Here is a 23919-nt window from a genome sequence, read left to right on the forward strand (position 1 = left end):
GACAATCATTGTGCCTGTCTCATACATAAATTGGACTTGCAACTATTTAGCATATGATTAGTTATGCAGATTCTTGTCATGTAACTGCATTGTTACAGTTTTTTTCTTAAAATTCTATATTTTAATTTTTATTATTTTATTAGTATTTTGTAAATCCACCTTTGGCTTTCCACACTGCCTGAATCCTTCTGGGTATGCTCTCGATCAGATTCAAGCATGTCGTGACCAAAATCTGTTCCCAGGTCTCCTCTACACATTCCCAATGTTGGTGCATATGGGTCAACTCATTTGGGTACAAATACAGCTTTTTCTACAACTCTACCCACAAGTGTTTGATTGGCTTTAGGTCTGGGGACTGTGGGGGCCAATCCAGCACCTCTACTTCATTGTCATTGAACCATTTCTTCGCCAATCTCGACGTAAGCTTCGGGTCATTGTCCTGCTGGAACACTATGTTGTCCTTTTCATACCCATAGTACTCGAGTGTACGAAGTAACTAATCTTGTAGGATACTCACATATAGCTCAGCATAGAGACCACCATCGATCATGATCAAGTATCCAACATCTTTAGCTGTGCAACAACCCCATATCATCAGGCTTCCTCCACCGACCTTGACAGTTCCTTCAATTTCTCTATCCGTTAGCCCCCTTTTCCCTTGTTTCTTCCAGACCCATTTGCACCCATTACAGCCCAGTCTATTGACTTTCATCTCATCGCTCCAAATCACTCATTTTCAATCTTCCACTGTTCGTACATTTTAGCAAACTCGAGCAAAAATGGACGCTTCTTATGACGATATTGAAGTCGAAGCTTCTTCACCTTTTTTTGGGCCACCATTCCAGACTTGTGTAATGTGCGTTGCACGGTGCTCGCATGGACATCTGTGATCTCACTATTAAGAAGCATACGAGCCACCTCCACTGCCGTGTTTAGCGCCAGAACTGATAGACCTTGTGATGAACTGACTTGTTGACTCCAATATTTTGCCCAGACGTCCACCTCTTGGCTTTGGAATGGATGGATAGACTTTATTTCATATTTTTCCAACTGTCATGGCACTCACATGATGCAGTTTGGCAATTTTCTTGGCTGAGATACCGCAATCGATGAACTGGATGATGCTGTTTCTCTTTTCTTGGGAAAACGTCTTCATCCCTGGTCCTGGATTCGGACCAGTGACCTTTTGCTTGGGAATCAACCTAATAACACACTGAGCTACTAGAGAATGTGAGACCAGGTTGTAATTTGTAGTATGCAAAAAAAAAAATTATATTGTGTTGAGAATAGATATACAGTCCTGATCAAAAGTTTAAAATCATATTTTACATTGTTGGATCTTAACAAGGTTCCAAGTAGAGCAGTGATGCCCAACCTGCGGCCCTCCAGCTGTTGCAAAACTACAACTCCCAGCATGCCCGCACAGCCTACAGCTATCAGCCTACAGCAGGGAATGATGGCAGTTGTAGTTTTACAACAGCTGGAGGGCCGCAGGTTGAGCATCCCTGAAGTAGAGCTTCAACATGCAACAAGAAGAAATAAGAGTGAGACAAAACATTTTTTGAGCATTCAATTAATTGAAAATAACGATTAAACTGAAACAGGCTGTTTTTCAGCTGATCCAAATTTTAGAACCACATGCCTTTAAAAGGCCAAATCTGTGCAAAGATGTGCATTCATTGTCATTTTCTGTCAGGTAGTCACACGTTGTGATGGCAAAGGCAAAAAAACTCTCCCTTTTTGAACGTGGTCGGGTTGTTGAACTGCATAAGCAGGGTCTCTCACAGCGCGCCATCGCTGCTGAGGTGGGATGCAGTAAGACAGTCATTTGGAATTTCTTAAATGATCCTGAGGGTTATGGAACAAAAAAGTCAAGTGGAAGACCCAAAAAAATTTCATCAGCACTGAGCCGGAGGATCCAATTGGCTGTCCGTCAAGACACTGGATGATCCTCGACCCAAATTAAGGCCCTTACTGGTGCTGACTGCAGCCCCATAACCATCAGACGGCATCTGAGACTGAAGGGCTTCAAAAACAAAAAACTTCTTCAAAGACCTTGTCTCCTTGAACTCCACAGAACTGCTCGATTGGACTTTGCAAGAGAGCACCAAACATGGGACATTCAAAGGTGGAAGAAAGTTTTATTCTCTGATGAGAAAAAATGTAACCTTGATGGTCCTGATGGTTTCCAACGTTACTGGAATGACAAGCAGATCCCACCTGAGATGTTTTCTACGTGCCACAGTGGAGGGGGCGCCATAATGGTCTGGGGTGCTTTTTCTTTCAGTGGAACAATGGAGCTTCAGGAAGTGCAGGTGCGTCAAATGGCCGCTGGCTATGTCCAGATGTTGCAGAGAGCATTCCTCGTGACTGAGGGCCCTCGTCTGTGTGGTAATGACAAGGTTTTCAACAGGACAACGCTGCAGTACACAATGCCCGCAGGACAAGGGACTTCTTCCAGGAGAATAACATCACTCTTTTGGCCCATCCTGCGTGTTCCCCTGATTTAAATCCAATTGAGAACCTTTGGGGATGGATGGCAAGGGAAGTTTACAAAAATGGACAACAGTTTCAGACAGTAGATGGCCTTCGTGCGGCCGTCTTCACCACTTGGAGAAATGTTCCCACTCACCTCATGGAAACGCTTGCATCAAGCATGCCAAATTATTTTTTTTTAAGTGATAAACAATAACGGCGGAGCAACTCATTACTGAGTTCATGTTTGGAAGTTGGATTTCTGTTTTGGGGGGGTTTAGTTTTTTTTTGGAGGTGTGGTCCTAAACTTTTAAACCTGTTTCAGTTTATTAGTTGTTTTCGTTAAATTGAATGCTCAAAAAATGTTTTGTCTCACTCCCATTCTCCAACTTCTTGTTGCATGTTGAAGCTCTACTTGGAACCTTGTTAAGATCCAGCCATGCTAAATATGATTTTTTGCCATTTTTCAAGTGGTCTTAAACTTTTGATCAGGACTGTACTAAGATGGCTGAACTGTAGGCCACTATTCTTAGTCTGTGATTGCATCATGGAAAGAGGAAGTAATAAATTGACAGGGGAGGCCTAGTCTCTGTGTTTTGCACTTGGATGTTGTGGCTGCTGTTGACTACATCATCTAACTATGGGGATTGGACCTAGCCCTGATCCTGCCTGTTGGAGCAGGGTGTCCGATGAACTGTATGCTAAGCCCTGCCATCACTGGGCCATAAAGGTGCAGGGATTTGTAGGAACTGCCTGCCAGGTCCTTTATACATTCACAACTTAGGTGTGAAAAGGTTAGTTCATAGGTTGAAATCTGTGATGTATTAAGTCACAATCCACAGCAAAATTCACCTTTTCTTCTTTTTTTTTGTGTGCAGATTTACTGTGTATATTTCTATGGCTGAACTTAACCTTAGAGATCCATGTCGTCTTAGTACCACGGGCGAATCTAAATTCCCCTCGGTCACGAGGGGAATATAGAGACAAAAAGAGAGAGGGGTGGGGGGCGCACAATAGGGTAGTACGTTCAACACAAACTAAATTGTTTGACAAATAGAGGTGCTCACCTTTAGGGGTTGTGCAAGTATAGACACAACTCTATTGTAGATATGTAGGTAGTTTATAGACCTTTAGGATCCGTGAGTGCAGCCGCAGAAGGAATGTCTTTGGGATCGGATGCCCAATCCCCCAAAGGATGCTTGCAGTAGGAGAAAATTCTGATCAGGCGCAAAATCACTGGTTCCAATGAGTCTCTGTTGGTGAATCTTCTTTATTTACATAATAAGTAATTATGCATAGTCCTATGCATAATTACTTATTATGTAAATAAAGAAGATTCACCAACAGAGACTCATTGGAACCAGTGATTTTGCGCCTGATCAGAATTTTCTCCTACTACTTAGAGATCCATATGGCCATGATCTAATATGCCACCTTTATACGTCCACAGAAAAGCTTTTAGGTTGTCACATGCCGGAGGCCCAAGGCAGACCTCCGGGACGTCATGCGAACAGAACACAGGCAAAACAGACAAAGGACCCACAGAGAACTTTATTACAAGTGTAATAAAAAGACACAACAGTAAGCAGGTTAGGCAATAGTGGTAGTACTACCACAGAACCAAGTGCACCAACAGACCAGAGGCAAAACGCGGAGAGCCAGTGAGCCCTGTTTTTCACAGAGCTCCTGGTGGTGGGGATGAACTGGGCCGAGGGCCCACTGGTTGCACCTCCAGGAAGGTCCCGGTACACTTGGCCCCTACCTGCAGAGAACCACACTGGTGAAACCACCAGTGGAAACAGACACAGAACTGGAACCCAAGCAAACACAGGACATGGAACATACAATATGACGAACGGGAACCAGCACAGAAGCAGATGTCTGGACCCCAAGCGGAATGGAAGCATGGCGGTCTCAGGCAGAGTTGCACACAGACTAGAGATACACACAGACTAGAGATTCCCGCTCCGGGGAAGCCAGGGACCCTCTCACAAAAGCAGGACAAACATAGGAAAGGAACAGAAGCAGAAAGAAACTACAGGCAGACAAGAACAGACAAGGATCAGAAGCAGTAGGCACTGCCAGGCAGGACAAAGGACAGGATACAATCAGAAGCAGTTTAGCACTGCCAGGCTAAGCAACGAACAGACAATTATAACATAAACATCATACAGGACAGATACAGATCAGACAAGGACATAACCTAAAACACCATCACAAAACAGGTACCAACAACATCAGACAAAGCAGCAACAACATCATACAGTAGAACAGGTACCAACAACATCAGACAAAGCAGCAACAATGCATTACCAGGTAACACCACAAACAAGGGCAGATAGGAACCCCCCCATTGGTCAGCAGCAAGGGTTTACACCCAGTAAGGCACAGGACAGAAGATAGACAGACCTCCTGGGTGAGCAGCGAGGTGCTACACTCAGCAAGACACAAGAAAGACTGACCACAAGCCCCACAGCTCACAGCTAGAAATAGCTGCTTAATTAGGGCACCTGATAAGCCACACCCAGGCACAGATCATGGGAAGTTAACCCCACCAGAACAGGAGTACCAGAACCACAAAACACACAGGCTGCAGTACTGTACGTTTCCCCTGGCAATCAGCATACACGGAGTCCACCACAGCCAGCACGCCAGAGCACAAACAACCCTGGTCACAACAGACATGCATACATACTAGACCATGTTCACACACAAGGACGCAACCAGCACGCATCGCAGAAGAAGCTTGCATGGGGATACCAACAGCCAGTACACAAAGCACATGCAGCCAGCCTGCATGGCACCAGAGACATGAGCCACAGAGATACAGACACGGGAATCCACAAACACAGGACACAGTTCACAGCCAGCATGCAGTCCCAAGCAACTAGCATACACAGGAGACAGCCTGCAGCCAGTACGCGAGAGGGCATGCAGCCAGCCTACACGGCCAAAACTGTCACAGTGAACCGTACCGTGACATAGGTCCATGTGGCCCAGAGGGACTTCTTTGCCGAATCCGTTTCTGTCCGAATGTGCAAAAAAACTGCAGTTGTTTATTAACGTTAGTAAATTTGATAAGGACCGAGGTAATGATTGACACGGAGTTTGCGTTCCTGTGTCATGTTTGTAATCCCCTGTAAAAAGACTGGTGATAGTTTTGACATTTTTACAGAAACAACAGCTTGAACTTGGTATGTTTAGGTAGAAAAGGGAAGATGGAATCTCCAAATTAATTTTTTCTTCTTGCGTGTGTTAGCGGTTTGCTCGGCTGCCGCGTGCATACAAAGCAGAACAGGTCTGTTAGATGCTGGTTTGTCTCATGAGGATCTGTGCTAGATATCTGCACGGCATAAGTAAATGTTAGCATTGCCTTGTTTATCTGAACTAACGGTTTGCAAATATAATAGCCTAAGAGGAAAAAAAAATACGCTTGCTGTCATGCTGTTTAAAAAATTGTCGCCCCAGGCTGACCTGTCATGGAGATGGTGCTTTCACATTCAGACAATGTTTTTCTTTTCTTTCTTTCTTTTTTGCAGATTAGATTACAAGAATAAATTGAGAATCGTACATCCGCCATCCAAATTAAAGGAGTAATTCTATCTTTTTTTTTTTTTTTACAGCTGCAGTAATGGAAAAATCGCCTCTAGCTGTCAGTTATGTGACGGGTACTGTTACAATGGGGGCACATGTCGCCTGGACCCAGAGACAAATGTACCTGTCTGTGTGTGAGTATCATTTGTGACAATGTATCTCCTGACAATACATAGACTGTCAGTGTCATTAACAAACAGGGCCACACAGTTATGATTCCCTCTTCGCCTTCTGCTCTGTAACCTGTTACTGAATATCATCACTGAGAAATAACCCGATTACGGTGGAAACCATTACTGTAATCTTCCTTTACCAATATTATAAATCCTTAAAGGGGTTTTCTGAGACTCTTATACCAATGACTGTATCGGACCGATAAGGGTCCGACAACCGGGACTGTTTGAGAAGGCACCGGCGCTCACAGTGGGGCCACGGCCTTCTCGAAGTTTTGCCTAGGTCATGTGATGTCACGTTCATCAGTCACATGGCCTAGGCACAGCTTAGCATTATTGAAGTGAAGGGCGCTGAGCTGCGATACCAAGCACAGCCACTATACAATGTACAAGTGCTGGTGTCTTCTCAAACAGCCGATCGTGGGATTATTATCCCCCAATAATAAGATACTCGGAAAACCCCTTTTAAGAGGAGCTGTCACCATGTCTGTTTTAGTACCTACATGCATTCACCCTGTAATAAGAATTCTGGGGCATCTATTCTTATGACTCTGTGTTAGGCCATTCCTTTATTATTCCTGCTAGAAGTTATAAATGAATAACTAGCAGTTTGCAATGAAGGTCCAGCTGGGTGTTACCAGTTGGGGGGAGAGTGGGTGTCCATGCACACTCTAACATTATCCAATCAGTGCTGCCAGTGTCAGACTGTGCAGAAGCACACCCCCAACCATCTGGAACTTCTTTTCAACTTGCTAGTAATTTATCTGTAAGTTCTAGAAGGAATAATAAAGGAATGGCACATCGCAAAGTCATAAGAATAGATGTTCCAGAATCTGTACTACAAGAGGGATGCAAGCAGTTGCTAAAATACATTTTAGTTGAGGTCTTAAAATGTCCTTTACCATTATATAAAATGCATAAAAGGGTTCTTTGAAGCTGGGAACCCATAGTCAGGGAGTTGGGCGTGGTGTCCCTCCAGATCTAGCACTGAACTCCTGTCTTCTCCACTCCCAGTCCCCATGGACTATAGGTGTGACATGTGACAAACATGTCACCCCTGCCAGCCAATCAATAGCCTCAGTGAATGACCCGTGAACTCAGTTACTGTAAGTGTGGACTCATCTGTATCTTAGTGTTAGCTACGTCTAGTCCAAAATGATCCTAAAGCACTAACTTAGATTTAAATCGATTTTAGATTTCATTAGGTTGATATTTACAAATTTTACTAAATAAAGATCACACTGTCTCCCCTACTGTGATAATTTAAAGCCTCCTTTAAAACACATTCTATCCCCTGTTTCCCATTTACGGTTTTCTCAGATCAGTCGTAAGACGCTCTATCCACCTAATGTTATTTTTAAAGGGGTGTTGAAGTTCACCTTTGAAGAAAGATGAAAAAAGTCAGGTCAGAAGGTTAATTGCCTTTTTCCCATTTAGTCTCCTTCCCAAGCAAGGCTAGCAAGGTGAAAGGATGTTAACTACGTTACATCTATACTTATCCCATTAAATGTATCACCATCGACCAGCGGCCTCTCACTCATTGCTGTCAGAAGAGCAGCGGAGAAATACAAAAGTCATACATAACAGAGGGAAAAAAAAAAAGGTCTACCAAAGATTGAGCAAAGGCATTTGAAAGGTGTTGAGTAAATGTATTACTGTTGGCAGCTGATATTCAACCTTTCTATTGTTTTTCCACTTATTCTTTCAGACTTTTGTGAAATGTGACCTAGAACATAGCCATGGAGGAGACCGTAATAGTATCTCCTACCAGAGCAATACCGATTAAATGATTGCTTATTTTGTTAAAACATAACACCCAATGTACCATTATGGCATGTTTATTTATGTTCAAGTTTATTAACTTCGCAACAAAATTATTTTATTTAAAGTATTTAAAAATATATATGTACATTTAACCATTCCATTGAAGTTGACCATTTTTTGGACTGAGCATGAAAATACATCCACAAGGATGTAACAGTCCATTCCCTAGGAACAACTGACCCTTCTATTGGTTATGGCAGTACTGTATGTTAAAATACAGTCTAAATATGGACACAAAATGGCAACTTTTTTTTTTTAATCTGAATTGGTCCCATGTGTTAATAAAATGGATATTGTTGTCTTATACGTTTATGGCATATCTTAAGGATCTAACATGTATGTTTGATGAATGGACGTTCCACCTCTGGGACCATCACCTATCTCTGGAATGAGGGCCTATTACCCATAAACCCTATTGTACCTGGTTAGGTGGACTCTGGTGGAAAATCAGTGGAGATGCAGCTGTGCATGAGCAATCTAGCATGGCATCTATGTCTAAGACAAGAATACCCTTTTAAGCTAACTATACATCTTTCTATGGTTCCTTTTTATTGATTCCTTGGATAACCATAGAGTTAAAGGTGTTGTCCATGTTTTTTTTTTTTTTTTATGGACTAAGAGTAGGAACTGATATAAAATAATAATTTCTCGTCTGTTAAATCTCTTGACACTCCGCTCCCCGCTAGTACTGCACCTGACTTTCCTGCCTCAATGATGTCTTTAGTTATCATTTGCTGTTCATGCCAACATCACCACTGAGGCCCATAATTTTGCAAGAGACAGAGATGAAGAAAAATACAGAGATCACACTGCAGGACTACCACCAGCAAACTCTTGGGGGCACATATATTAAGACCAGTGTTTTAGACGCTGGTCCTAATAAAGGCCCATAGATGGCGGTGGTTCCGCCGAAGTTATGAAGAGGCGCTGGCCTCTCCATAACTTTGCCGCATCCAGCGCCAATTCTAAATGTAAGAGAGATTTCTAGCTAAAACAGGCATAGAAAGCAATGAATGAGATGGTCCTACTTGCCTGTCCCCTTCCCCACCCATACCACGCCCACTTTTCTAGACCTGGCGTGAGTCGGGCAAAGTCGCTGATATCAGCGCAACTAACCATTGCGACACTATTTATGACTGTAATATGCTTAATTTAGGCATATTTCAGCATTGTAAATGACCCCTTTAATCTGTTACTTATCTTCATTAGCCGATCTAGTTAATAGAGTTAAGGCTACCCCTAGGTATTGACCAGACCCTAATGCAAAGAAAATTGGATTTTGCTGCTAGGTACCCAGGTTACATCTGCATAGTCAGGCAGCAGAAAACAGGTGCAAGCTCAAAGGTAGCAGGCCTATTAGATGAAGACAGGAAAGAAATAAAAGACAAATCTAGAAGATTCAGTGTACAAGGGGTTAATCCAGAGACAGGCTGAGAAGTCAAAGGCAGGAGAGTCAGTGGAAGCCAAATCCATAGACACAGGGTTAATTTAGAAACAACCCAAGTTCAATACACAGGAAGATCCAACTGCAATTCAATTCTGACTGAACACAGAACAACCTATAGCCAGGAATTAATGAATCACAGGCACTGATAAGCAGGCAATGCCACACTTATATCCCTCGCCTAGCTCTGGGATTGGACATGAGCCAGGAACCTGATTGGCTCACTGCCCTGATTGCTGATATACTTGCCTGGTTGGCTTGTCCTGGAACAACAGTGTGCAGGTTCATGGCTTACAGATTGTGTGCTGTATCATAGGACTAATGTACGACAGGGCTGATGGGGATTGAAGTGACAGTATTGGAGAAATAGGACATTTAATGGGGGATTACTGATTATTTTATACCAATTCCTGCTCTTAGCCCATTTCTAATAAACCTGGACAACCCATTTAAATTGAAATATTCTAGCTTCCTTCAGCCACCACTAACAAACCTATTCATTAAAAAGTATTTCTATCGAGGCATTTATGAGATATCAATCAATTTAGACCAGCACCTCTAAATAAAATAAAATAAGGTACTGGTGCTACCATGGGTGCAATGGAAAATCAAACAAACACTATATTTAGCAGAACACTGCTCCATATGCAAAGACACAAGTTTATTTTTTATCAAAATTGTGTTAAGCCTATCTGCCAGCGACAAGGTAGCTTCCAACAGACAATAGGATATGCCAAAAATGTCCTGTAGGTCCAAGAACCTCTCCTATCTCTAGAATGGGGCATTTCCATTACTGGAGGTTACGCAACACTTTTGCAGCTACCTCTCCAATTCACTGGGACTTCCAAAAACAGCCAAGCTGATGCTGGCGTGGAAAAAAGCAGAGAATGCACATAGTGCTCTCCATTCACGGCGGCGCCCCATTCTTGACATAGGAGCTGATCAGATCAGAACAATTGAACACTAACTTCGATATAGATAGATTATAAAAATTTTCAAAACATAATATAGAAACAGACTTTGAGTAGTGATGAGCGAATTTTTTACAATTAATAGTCTGATTCCATTTGTGTATGAATAAACTTGACCAAAACTGAAAGTGGTCTGATTGCCTGGAAAAGTCTTTCTCTTTCTCCCGCAAAAAAAATAAAAATCTGCTTCTGTGGTGTCAGAGCTTTTTAAAAATTTGGGTCAAGTTTCTGGATTTTAGAAATGATTCGCTCATCTCTAACTTTGAGTAAAAAAGTGGACCTTTGTTTTTATTGTCTGTATTGTCAGTTGTACAACTTACAGTAGTTCCTAGTGAATTGATTAAGTCTAAAAAAAAAATGGCAACCCATTATGGACAATGTAGTAAAAGGTGCATTGGAGGGGTCAAGATTCTAGAACAGTTTAGCTAACAACTTTTTGATGTTCCATCCATTGTCAATGAGATACATTAGAACATTGGAAAGACTGGCAGACTATTCATTGGAGTTCTGTCTTACTGAAATTCTACAGATGCTCTATGGGGTTTAAAAGTCAGCGCTGTGACCAGAAAATGAACCCTTGTGATTACTACTGTCAGAATGAGGGAATTTGCACTTTAACAGCGTTTAATGAACCAAAATGCAAGTAGGTTTAACCTTCCACTTAACGCTGTTCTTCGTTTTGACACCGTTTTTCTTCATCATTTGGAACTTTTTTTAAGCCATGAATAATAACCTGACATGTCTCATTTTTATTTTAACACAAGGACAATTTGCTGCAATGTTCTTTGATTTCTATAAAAAAAAGATTGTTTTTGTTTCTTATTTATTTTATTTTTTAAATTTTATGTGATCCAAAGTTCATTTGTGATGTTACCACACCTAATGTCATATTATACTGTTAAATTATTTTAATGTTTTTTTATTGGAAAAAAATCTTGCTTGGTGCCCTTAGGACTGCCTTACTAGTTCTAAAAACTACTGTAGGTACCGTATAAGGTCAATTCCAGTCGCAACTGATATTGATGCCATTAATACAGTAGGTAAAAATGTCTATTTTGAAAAGTTTGTTTTCAAAATATTTTTCTTCTGATTATAAAATTCACAGTTGTTTTGCCCTGGGAGGAATTTCTTCTCATGCCCAATGGAGTTGAGAATAGAAGCGACTAGTACTATGAGCACATTTGTGGCTTCGAGAAAAAGTTATATGCCTTAATGGTTTAAGGATATTAATATCCTATCCTCAGATTGGTAATGGTCTGATGCTCAGTGACACCATGAGGGTGCTGCTACAGTACGTAAGCACTCGAAACGACACAATGTACGGAGTATTTTGCTTCTGCTTTATACACATTGTAGTTTCTGGTGCCAGTGCTGCCAAAACAGTTGATTGTGGAGGTGTTGGACCTTAACCAATCTGATATTGATAACCGATCCTGTTCCATTCTAATGTTGAGTGTCCCATCTCTACTGTTTCTATACCCCTGTTGACCAGATGTGTGACATCATTTCTGTCATCACATGCACCGTTGCAGCCATTCACTGGTCTCAGTGATCACTTGCCGTCTGGAGATGCATCACCGCTGATGCCAATGAATGCAGCAGGACACATGACAGTGGATGGGATGCCACACTTCTGGTCCACAGGAGACTAGAAGCAGTTAAGAAGGGACCCTCAGCGCTAGAATAAAGCACCACTGAATAGGTACTGTAAGTGATTTGTTTTCTATAGGCTGCACACTTTTTTGGGCTATAAGTTAACTTTTTGTGTGGGTCAGAAAACCCCTTTTATCCAGGGCATAACTGAGACTTTTTATGGAAACCAACACAGCTAGGGAACATAAGTGGCACGTGGCTCTCAAACTACTGGTTGGGGCCAACAGTTCTGTGTAAAGGAATACTGGCAATAATATCTTCACCTGACTGGAATTGTTCTGATATAACCAAGTTAAGTTGATTAATTTTGCAGAATGTGACACAGGTTCTCCTCACTCTAAACTACCTCCTGTCTTACTATCTGTGGCTGCAAGGAATGTTTTCAAAAGAATCAGGAATGGGCCCAGTCAAGAATAGATCAATATTCCTTTATTATTCAGGGCCAGTCTATTCTCAAAGACATTGACATTTTTGTAAAATTTTTTAAAGAACAAAGAAACTGCACATTTTACAAAATATGGATTTTTATTTTTTTTTCCATTTCTTTAAAGGCCCATATTAGAATAGAAGTTTTTATTTTTGCAATATTTACAGTTTTATAATTGTTTGATACATTCCATCAGTTTTGAAAACATCCCTGCCTCTTTTATGATTTATGACTTTTCTCTGTTCATAATTGTGTGCTTGTGCAGTGATCACTAGTGGACCCACTTTCTTGCTACTCACAAGAGACCACTGCTGCCTTCATAAGTGGAGACACAAGATACCTGTTTTTGTGATTGTGGAGATTCCATTGGTTGCCCCCCCCCCCCCCCCCCACCAGACGCATGTCCTATCCTGTGGATAGTTTAAATCTTAAGACAATCCTTTTAAAGCAATTATTGAAGGCCACTTTTGTCCATATTAAGGAATAAGGACATTATAGAGGATTGTCCCCTTCTTGGGATCCCACTCTGTCATCTAGAAGGGAGAGACAATCTTTATCCTTGTATTACATGAAATGTGAAATTTCAGGTTTACAGCAGCTTGTAAGAGCTTTTTTTCAGATAAGACAACCTCCTTTGAGCACATATGTACTTCTGAACCATAGCATAGCACTCATGGAAGTCTGTGGACTTAAACTTTAGCTCTCTATGCCTAATGAATCTAACAGAAAACATATCTTACCATGTTCCATTAGATGTACGGTCAAGCGAATATCCTCCCATAGAATGAATCCATAAAAATGTAGTACCATCCAGAAGCACCAGACAATGACACATAGAGTGCTTACAGCCCCAAAGAATAGAATAATCTGGGACTCTCTTAGCCACATGCATGAGACCTAAGGCACGAAGTTAACAATAAAGTAATAATTTATTCATAGATGTAGCTGGAAGTCCCTTCATCTAATTTGCTGTTCTAAGAGGCATGTGGTCTTATGGAACCAAAGGTGCATGCCCATCAGCACTGTATGTCCTTGACTTATTGATTTATATCTGCCTTTGACCCATAAATGTTCTTTTTTGTTTCTAAATTGATTGTTATATTCAAGATACAAATGTTGGAGACCACTAACATTAGATATTTTGACAAATATTTTCTTGGAGGTCTGCCATAAATTTCTGACTTTCAAAGGCAGCATATAATTTTGCTCTATCAATCACATTAGTAGCATATCCAACAACAACTTGCATCCTATCATTAGTTGTGTATGTGTTCACCGACTGTTGATCATTTGTTCAAATGATGAATAAGACATTTATTCAGGGGTCTCACGACCCTTCAAAAAAGTAAGGGAGGCAATTAGAAATCCAACTAGCAGCGGAATGGAGGCCTAAGAACTGATGATGTTTGCACATAAAGCAATCCATTACTTTGGACAGTTTGCAAACTGTGTTGTTCTGGGTCACTGAATATGTGTATGCCCCATTGTTGTATGGAATGTTCAACAAAGACATATTCCATGCAACATATTTATTTTAGTGTTCAGAAATATGATGATATGAGTTATTGGAGCTTTTATTTTGTTCCTCCCCAACGGTAAACAAAATAATAGGTTTCTTACTCTTGGGCTCCCCAGCTGTCACCATTAATCTTTGATGGAACCTGGTAGCAAGTGTTCAGTACTCCTGCAGCTCCACCACAGGATAAATGAGGCATTACTCAATGTATATTAAATTCAATGAACTATCCATGTAACACATGGACATGATGGGTCCTCCACAGTCCAAGATGCTCTCTGTAGCTGCTGTCTATTTAGGTTTAGCCTTAGGTATTTAAAAATGGAGATTCTAATCCAGATAACCACTTCAATCCAGCAAACAAGTGACTGAAATTTATAAGTGCCATTTTTGCTGTTGTTGATAGTATCTCAGGATATTCTCATAGTTCATGCTAGATGAGCTATTGTATACTGTAGTACTGGTTTTAGACAAAAAGTAATATCTGCCCGTATGATATTTGAGCTGGTATTATAGATGCAATCTAACCTTCGAACCACAGGCCTAATGACCTGAACTAACAGCATCACATATTACAGTGATGTCATTAGGCTAGATCCACCCAAGTGTATTATGGACAAACTATGCATGCCATATTTTGTCATGTTCCAGGCCAACCATGAGTTTTCAGATGAAAACTCACAGCATTATAGGAATCCATGATGCTGTGAGTTCTGGTCAGTTAAACCTATGGTCGGGCTGGTTCATATATCCGAAGTACAGATGTACAGGGTGGGCCATTTATATGGATACACCTTAATAAAATGGGAATGGTTGGTGATATTAACTTCCTGTTTGTGGCACATTAGTATATGTGAGGGGGGGAACTTTTCAAGATGGGTGGTGACCATGGCGGCCATTTTGAAGTCGGCCATTTTGAATCCAACTTTTGTTTTTTCAATAGGAAGAGGGTCATTTGACACATCAAACTTATTGGAAATTTCACAAGAAAAACAATAGTGTGCTTGGTTTTAACGTAACTTTATTCTTTCATGAGTTATTTACAAGTTTCTGACCACTTATAAAATGTGTTCAATGTGCTGCCCATTGTGTTGGATTGTCAATGCAACCCTCTTCTCCCACTCTTCACACACTGATAGCAACACCGCAGGAGAAATGCTAGCACAGGCTTCCAGTATCCGTAGTTTCAGGTGCTGCACATCTCGTATCATCTGAAGGCAATCGTCTATGCTGTGAAGATACGAGATGTGCAGCACCTGAAACTACGGATACTGGAAGCCTGTGCTAGCATTTCTCCTGCGGTGTTGCTATCAGTGTGTGAAGAGTGGGAGAAGAGGGTTGCATTGACAATCCAACACAATGGGCAGCACATTGAACACATTTTATAAGTGGTCAGAAACTTGTAAATAACTCATGAAAGAATAAAGTTACGTTAAAACCAAGCACACCATTGTTTTTCTTGTGAAATTCCCAATAAGTTTGATGTGTCACATGACCCTCTTCCTATTGAAAAAACAAAAGTTGGATTCAAAATGGCTGACTTTAAAATGGCCTCCATGGTCACCACCCATCTTGAAAAGTTTCCCCCCCTCACATATACTAATGTGCCACAAACAGGAAGTTAATATCACCAACCATTCCCATTTTATTAAGGTGTATCCATATAAATGGCCCACCCTGTATAATGCATCTGTAATGCAACCATTTGGACCTATCCTCAGTCTGAATAATCAAACTTTTGTCCAGGTCAGATTTTTACACCCCTCCCACCCTACTGAGAATGTTCTAGCATACCCAAGTGGTATGCCATAACATGGTACTATGGGAAAGATAGAGGTTAGATACCACAGCACTGGTGAATACATTACTTATTTATTTATATCATGAAAATGTAATCTACTCTACTTTGCAAAATTCCATCTCTCTCACTGATAGCCTGATGTTGATTCTTGTGCATTCACAAAACATATTTCTTTGTGCAGTCAGAAGGAAACATCACAGTTTATCACTTTAATGGAGAAGAGCTTGCTTTCTTGTGTTTATAAAAAAATAATTTGCAAATAGATGGTTTCAAGAAGCCAGAACGTTAAAAATAACCATATATAAGGACATGAGAAGTTTGGTACATACTGTAGGTTTGTTTTACTTGCAGCGCAGAGACATCAACATTTTTCTCTTTGGCTGTGGCACTTCCTGTTGCCGAATCGACAACATGAAATGATGCCATATTGGTTATCATCTTTGAGTTAGTTTCTTAAAGGCTGATTATCAAATTTATTGTTTTCTCATTTCTAGTCCAAATTGACAACCAATACAACAACACTTACTATTGTCACATTTCACTATATCTCTTTAAGTAAATGAAACAAAAAATACTGAATGTTGGCTGCTGCTCTAATTTCTTACTTATTAAGAAATAATATATTTGGCCAAAATAGTCATTGCAAATGTGCTTTATAAAGGTTTATTCCCATGACCTATAGGACCAGTAGATACTTTCTGGAAATGCTGCTGGGAAAGGGTATGGGGATACCATAAACTTGGCCCAGGACAATATAAATTGTGAAAGAAGAGGCCGTCTATGAATTGAAGAAGAATTGTGCTGTGAGATCTCAGTAACCTTTAACTAATTTAGTGCGGTCACCTGGGATATTTTTGGAAACATACAGACCTGCTCCCCACAACTCCATGGCTCCAGTGCTCTCTGCTGCACTTTTGGTCCCTGTTTGTCAACATCTGCACAAATGGAGTCACTCTAATGACTGGGCTCATCATTCATCTGTCCCTAATTGGCACTGCTTGGTCAAATGCCACTTGAGACACTTCACCATTGAGGCCAGTTTTTGGCTGTAGCAGTGCACGTGACCCTGTCTCTGCGGATGTTGACAGATTAGGACTGGAAGTGCAGTGCAGACACCATCCTGCCCCACCTACATAAATGGAGTGAAAATTTGGCCAGAATGTAAGAGTAGATCACTTTTGTGTCGCATTTGTGAAGTGTGACACAAATGCAAAAAAAGTCACAACTCCATGGCAGGCTACCGCCAGGTATACTTTCACTGAAATAGGTGCAACTTTATTGCAATAGTATTACATTTATTATTACTGTGCTCCATTTTCATAAATTTGACACACATGCACATAGCAACTCCAGTGGAAAAACTAACCTCAAATATACCTACAATGATAATCCCCCCATAGCACAAAGAAAGCATCAATTAAAAGCAAACTCTCAGAGATGTCTGCAATCATATTTCCATTCCACCTTATTTCAGAGATGGAAGTGAAAGTTAATGACTGGACATTAATATGATCTGATTCCACATTTTGCAAAAGTTTGAAACAAATCTACTTAAACAAAAGCATAATTTATTTTTTTATTTCATTTTTTTACATGAATGTCAGAATTTCAGCTTGTGGAGTTTTTATGACATTCTTTTTAGCAGGTTAGTTGGCTAACAGCTGGCCAGTCATTAATTTCACTGTTTAATTGGATCTTTGTAGATGTTCAGCCAACTGGTCAGGAAAGCAGTGTGAGAGGCCAGCTCCCAAGAGCAGTAAGTCTGACAATGCCGGTTCAAGTAAGTATCTCAAATTAGCATCCACCATTACTGCAAACATACTGTTGAAATGCATGCCTAATGCGAGCAAGTACTTGACTTATCAGTAATAATTACTAAGGCATTTCAGGTAAAATGTAAAATATTTATTTTATACAGTTCTTTCTTTTAGGTTGCATTTTGTGTAAATTATATTCTTAATGGGGTTCTATTTTGATGACCTTTCTTCCAAATAGGTCATGATTTCAGATTGGTGGGGGTCTGACAACCATAAACCCCACCAATCAGCTGGGCCAGAAAGTTGCCTCCACCAGAACTTAGCTAGAGGATGGAAGTCTCTGTCCACTGTATATTGCCAGATTCTGTGTACTGCAGCTCAACTTCCATTCAGCTGCAGTATCCTGGCATTACCACTACACAATGGACCAGACCATCTGCTTCTAGTTCCATCCACTGCCTAATTTCTGGCACTAATGGTTGTCCAAAACAGCTGATCGTTACGGGTCCTGGTTGTTGAATCCCACTGATCTGATATTGATATCCTGAGGATATCTAACCCCACAGTACCTCTTTAATAGGGTTGTCCCATCTATGGCTAGTCCCAGTCGGTTAGAACATTGCCAAATTTTAGTGTCTATAGTTCGCCTGCAAAACCCAGACTTCTCGTGTTTCTAGTAAACTAGTCTTTGATGAACGTAGAACCCTATAAAGACCTAAATGGGATATCCATGGGATATCCAGCTATTGCAGTTGTAATACGGATGTTGAATTTGGATGCATTACAGCCTTCTTTAACTGTCCTTAGTAAGTGATGACCTTAGCTAGGGTATGCCATACCCTGCTGAGCAAAGGGCCCCACTGTTCACGATAACCAAGGGGCTAAGGGCCAATCCTGTCCAGACATTGTGCAGACGTGGTGCATTGAAGTAAAGAGAGCTGAGTTGCAGTCAGGGTTGCACCTAGCCTTTCTACTGCCTGAAGAAAAAAATTAAATGGCGCCCCCCACAATGCCAGTTTCTTAACCTAACCCCTTTGCCACAATAAAAACGCTCATTGCCCATGGCCCTTCCGCTGCCCCCCTCCTGCCCCTAACTGTTGCTGCTTGAGGCAATCTCCTCACTTGGCCTCATTGGTGATGTACCCCTGGTTGCAGTACCTAAACATCGACTAAATGGGGGGAAGGGCTGCCCATTCCTTGCTTGGGTGAGAAATGCTCTTTAATCCTGTAATATGTAGTACTTTCATTAGAAAAATATTAAAATGTTTTCTTAATTTTTATAGTATAGTGAAATTCTTCCACATCAGATAAACCAGAAAGATGCCAACTAACTTTTTGATAAAAGTACCATAAATAGAATTCCCTCATAAGGTTAGATAAATGGATTAAATGAAACATGAACTCTTAGGCCTCTTTCACATGGGCATCATGTTTTTGGGCCGGATAAGATGTGGGTACGTCGCGGGAAAATGTGCAATTTTTCCGCGCGAGTGTAAAACATTGTAATGCGTTTTGCACGCGCGTGAGAGAAATAGATAGTACAATAGCGCTGGAGGGGTTAAAAAAAATAAATAAAATTATTTAACTCACCTTAATCCACTTGTTCGCACAGCCCGGCTTCTTTTCTGGCTTCTTCTTTGAGGAATCGGACCTTTGATGATGTTACTGCGCTCATCACATGGCCCATCACATGATCTTTTACCATGGTGATGGATCATGTGACGGACCATGTGATGAGCGTAGTGACGTCACCACAGGTCTTTTTTCTCCTGCACAGCAAAGATGAAGACAGGCTGCACAAACAAGTGGATTAAGGCGAGCTAAATTCTTCTTATTATTTTTTCAACCCCTCCAGCGCTATTGTACTATGCATTCTGTATTAAGAATGCTATTATTTTCCCTTATAACCATGTTATAAGGGAAAATAATAATGATTGGGTCCCCATCCCGATCGTTTCCTAGCAACCGTGCGTGAAAATCGCACCGCACCCGCACTTGCTTGCTGATGCTTGCGATTTTCACGCAGCCCCATTCACTTTTATGGGGCCTGCGTTGCGTGGAAAACGCACAAAGAGGAGCATGCTGCGATTTTCACGCAACGCACAAGTGATGCGTGAAAATCACCTCTCATCTGCACAGCCCCATAGAAATGAATGGGTCTGGATTCAGTGCGGGTGCAATGCGTTCACCTCAAGCATTGCACCCGCGTGGAAAACTCGCCCGTGTGAAAGGGGCCTAAATCTGCAACTATAACATCTGCTTTATAATTTTATGAATTTCCTAATTATTTCTCTCCAGTAGTTTGCTCTTTTCTTGTGAAATTCCATATTGTATCACAGTTTTGTAGTTGAAACAATTCCAGATTATCGGAAGCTGGAATTAAGAATTCACAGTATAAAGCTATTAATGAATTTTGTTAGACAATGGCTTATGTAGCACAAGCTAATTAGTAGGTTATCCTTTGGTCAATGTCAGGAGGCACGTGCTTAAGGCCTACACATTTTAGTTTAGCACTGTCAATTAAATAAATTTGGTTAGTTAAAGGAGATTTCCAGGACTTCAAAATTGATAGCCTATCCTTATGACCATCAATATCAGAATGATGGGGGTCTGCTTCCCCTTCATTGTTTACAAGGCACAGATCCCTACTTTTCATAGTGGTTGCATCTGGTCTGACTTTTATACTCAATTTTATTCATTTGAATTAGACTAAGCTGCTCTGTGCTGCCAGACATAGCCACCATTAGAGTTGGGCAAATGGATTTTAAACTAATTGCATTTGACCAAAATTTTGTAACAATTCGAGATGGATAATAAAAAAGTGAGAAATAGGAGAAAAAAAATATGATTCCTAGGAGACCTCAGAGTGTCATACACAAATTTCCAGGGCAATGGGAGCACTTTCAATTCGGGTAGACTCGATTCAGACTTGAATTGTATTAGTAAACCGTTTCAGCTGAATTGATCCTGAATTGAATGTTGAGTGATTTGCTTATTATTAGCCACTAGGCTTGAGCAAATCAACCTTCGGATCAAAGATCCGAAGTCGATTTGTTCAAATACTTTGATTTTAATTCTGTATCCTTATAGCATTAAAATGTATTGGCTCATTGAAGCCAAAGTTTGTCTACGCCGAAGTCACGCGAGACTTCAGTTAATTCCTACTGTATTTCATACTGTATCTGCATATTGAAAAACAATTTAAAATAGCAATCCCAACTGGCTGGTACCTCAGTTCCAAAGCCCAGTTCGGATTGCTATTTTAAATTGTTTTTCAATACGCAGATATGCAAACAGTAGGAATTAACCGAAGTCTTGCGCAACTTCGGGCAAGAAGAACTTTTGGCTCCACGGAGCCAATACATTTTAATGCAGTATGGATACAGCATTAAAATTGAAGTATTTGAATGAATGGACTTTGGATCTATGATCAGAAGGTCAATTCGCTCAAGCCGAATAGCCAACTCCAAAAGTTTGGAACTATGCCTGGTAAGCAATGTAGTGCTGCAGCTGATTGGCAGGATGTTAAGACCGCCACCCCCACTGAGTCATATCACTACCAATATGATTTTCAAAGTTTGCTTTGTCCTAGGGACAGGCCATCAATTGTGCAGTCCTGGAGAACCCCTTTGAGTTTCAATGTAATGTTCTTGCACAGTATTCTGCAAACACTGTTGCAAATCTCTTTGATAAATCATTTTCTGAAATTACCTTCATATTCTCCATCATAGGAAGCATTGCAATTATTGTGCCACTTGTTCTGCTGGTGACTCTAATAACAACTTTGGTGATCGGGCTGATACTATGTAAAAGAAGGAGGAGGTAAATGAATTTATTCTAGTTGCAAGCAAATTACAACATGAATTTAACTTACTGGGGGAGATTTATTACTACTGTCTCAAATTTAGGTCAGACAGGAAGAAGATGCACCAGATTTATCACAGTCTGAGCCTCATGTTAGACATTTATTTATTTCTTATGCCACCTTTTGCTTGCTTTGCCTTCCTTTGATTGAGCCACAATTTTGGCTCATATTAAGCCTCATCTCCTTTTTTAAGACTTGGACCTTTCTACACCTTTTTAAAAAAAGAGGCACAAAAAGTATCTAACAAATTTGTGTAGGACATATTTTTTCCGGTGCATTAATTTAGTAAATTCTCCCCTAATAACTTTAGTTATGATATTACATATATAATCAGTGGTGCCTACATACTGGAGAGTGATAATCACACTTTATTTCTAAATGATTAGTCAGTACTTTCTCAGATGGTCACAGTAGCACAGTTTCCCTTAGTCTGGCCACATATTTTCTAACTAGCTTCATCCAATCACGTATTATTTGAAGGGAAACTGTCAGCTGGTTTGGGGCCACAAAACCACTATAGGTAGGGTTTAGGTTTCCAAACGTGCCTATAACATCTTATAACAAGCAGCTACTGGTACATGTACATTGAATAATGAAGCTGAGGACAGTAGACCTTGCTTCACTGTACTGTAGTAGATGCTCTGCACATTGGGGCATGCTCAGTGAAGAACATTGTACTTTCTTTGGCTTTGTTTGTCGGTGCATCTGTGCTGCTGGAAATGAAGCCAAGACTTAATTCTGGTAATCTGTTCTTTAACTTAACAATGCAGTAATGTTTTGTTGTAGGCCAGTTTGGGACAGTAGAATCTAGCTGTATAAGGACATTCTGGTGGTTTACTAATCCAAATCCTACTGGCAGGTTTCCTCATTCCAAACATGGAGTATCTACTGCAAATGAATATTTTTTATTTGTTTTTGCCTTTTTTCTCACTATAATAATTGTAGGGCAAAAACAATCAGAAGACAACCAATAATGAATGGAGGAATGAATGTTGAAATTGGAAATCCATCATATAACATGTATGAAGTGGACCATGACCACAACGATGGAACATTATTAGACCCAAATTTCATCATAGAATTAGACAAGGTAAAAAAAAAAATTGACTAATGAAGACTGGAATTGTAATTATTATTTTCTGTATCTATATGTTACACACTTTTCCATGAACCAATTGTGTTAACGGGGTTATCAAGGAATTTGATATTGATGGCCTATTCCCAGGAGGTCATCAATATCTGATCAGTGGGGATCCCAATCAGCTGTTTGAAGAGGCCACAGTGCTCCATGAGCACTTAGGCCTTTTCCCAGGCCACTGATGTCACCTTGCATTAGTCACATGGTCTATGTGCAGCTCAGTTTCATTCAAATGAATGGGCTTGAGCTGCAATACCAAGAACAGCCACTATCTAATGGATGACAATGGTGCCATGCTTGGTAAGCTGTGTAGAGACCTCAGTGGTCACCGCAACTCAGATGAGCAGAGCGGCCTCTTCAAACAGCTGATCTATTGGGGTGCCGGGAGTTGGAGCCCTGTCGATCTGATATTGACTTATCCTGAGTATAGGCCATTAATATTAAATTCTTGGAACACCCCTTTACAAATGAAGTTTGAGGCCATTCATTGCGGTGTCTTTTGAATTTAAGAGCCCATGTAAAAAAAATGCTTATTCTATACTTGCTGTATTTTTAAAATGAGTTAACTTGTCTTAGACACTTATGGGAAATCCAGAGGATGTTTTCATGACTCCCATAGAGGTGAATGAATAGGGCACAAATATGAGTGGCTACCTCTTCATTAATGCCACTAGCCACCTCTACGGCTAGAACAGGGCCTAGGGAACCCTGTTATAGAAGTAAGTGCTGATCCCAGAGATGGGACCTGCATCTATTATAAATTTGAGATGAGAATACCCCTTTAACGTTCTTAAAGAGAACCTGTCATGTGGATATTTGATTATAATCTAAGTAATTATATACAATCATTAACTACTAAAAAGTACCTTAGATGTATTCACTTACTGGTGTGACAGATGGTTACCTCATAATATACACACAAAGATGCCACATGCCACATGCTAATGAGCTGATTTGAGTCCAGCGGGATGTCATTGAGTCCAGCATTTATTTAATTCAGAGCTTTAGCCACTCCCCTGCCCACCTGCTGCTGATTCATATGAAAAAAAAACTGTCAATCTACTCTACAGCCGGTAGGCGGGGAGAGTCAGGAGTTCATAAATATTTATAACTCATCATTATCAGCTGGAGCTTTTCAATACAAGATGTTGGCAGATTGACTGGGTCAATTAAAGAAAGTGACCCAGCATTTTGCTAAGAGAATCAGTCACTTATTTATGTTGCCCTTAGTTAGGACACCATAAAACTGGTGACAGGTTCCCTTTAAATATATTTCAAGGA

General features: G+C 40.6%; 1 protein-coding gene across 1 annotated transcript in view; it reads left to right on the top strand.

The window, feature by feature from the left end:
- LRP1B (LDL receptor related protein 1B) overlaps positions 1-23919 on the top strand; it is a 1344280-nt gene that overhangs the window by 1312238 nt on the left and 8123 nt on the right. Inside the window, exons 87-90 of the mRNA XM_040441523.1 lie at positions 6099-6203; positions 17582-17658; positions 21367-21457; positions 22446-22590. Of these exons, the coding sequence (XP_040297457.1) occupies positions 6099-6203; positions 17582-17658; positions 21367-21457; positions 22446-22590 (418 nt within the window). The remainder of the gene's footprint in view (positions 1-6098; positions 6204-17581; positions 17659-21366; positions 21458-22445; positions 22591-23919) is intronic.

This window comes from Bufo bufo, chromosome 7, assembly GCF_905171765.1.
Source record: "Bufo bufo chromosome 7, aBufBuf1.1, whole genome shotgun sequence".
Taxonomy (NCBI): Eukaryota; Metazoa; Chordata; class Amphibia; order Anura; family Bufonidae; genus Bufo; species Bufo bufo.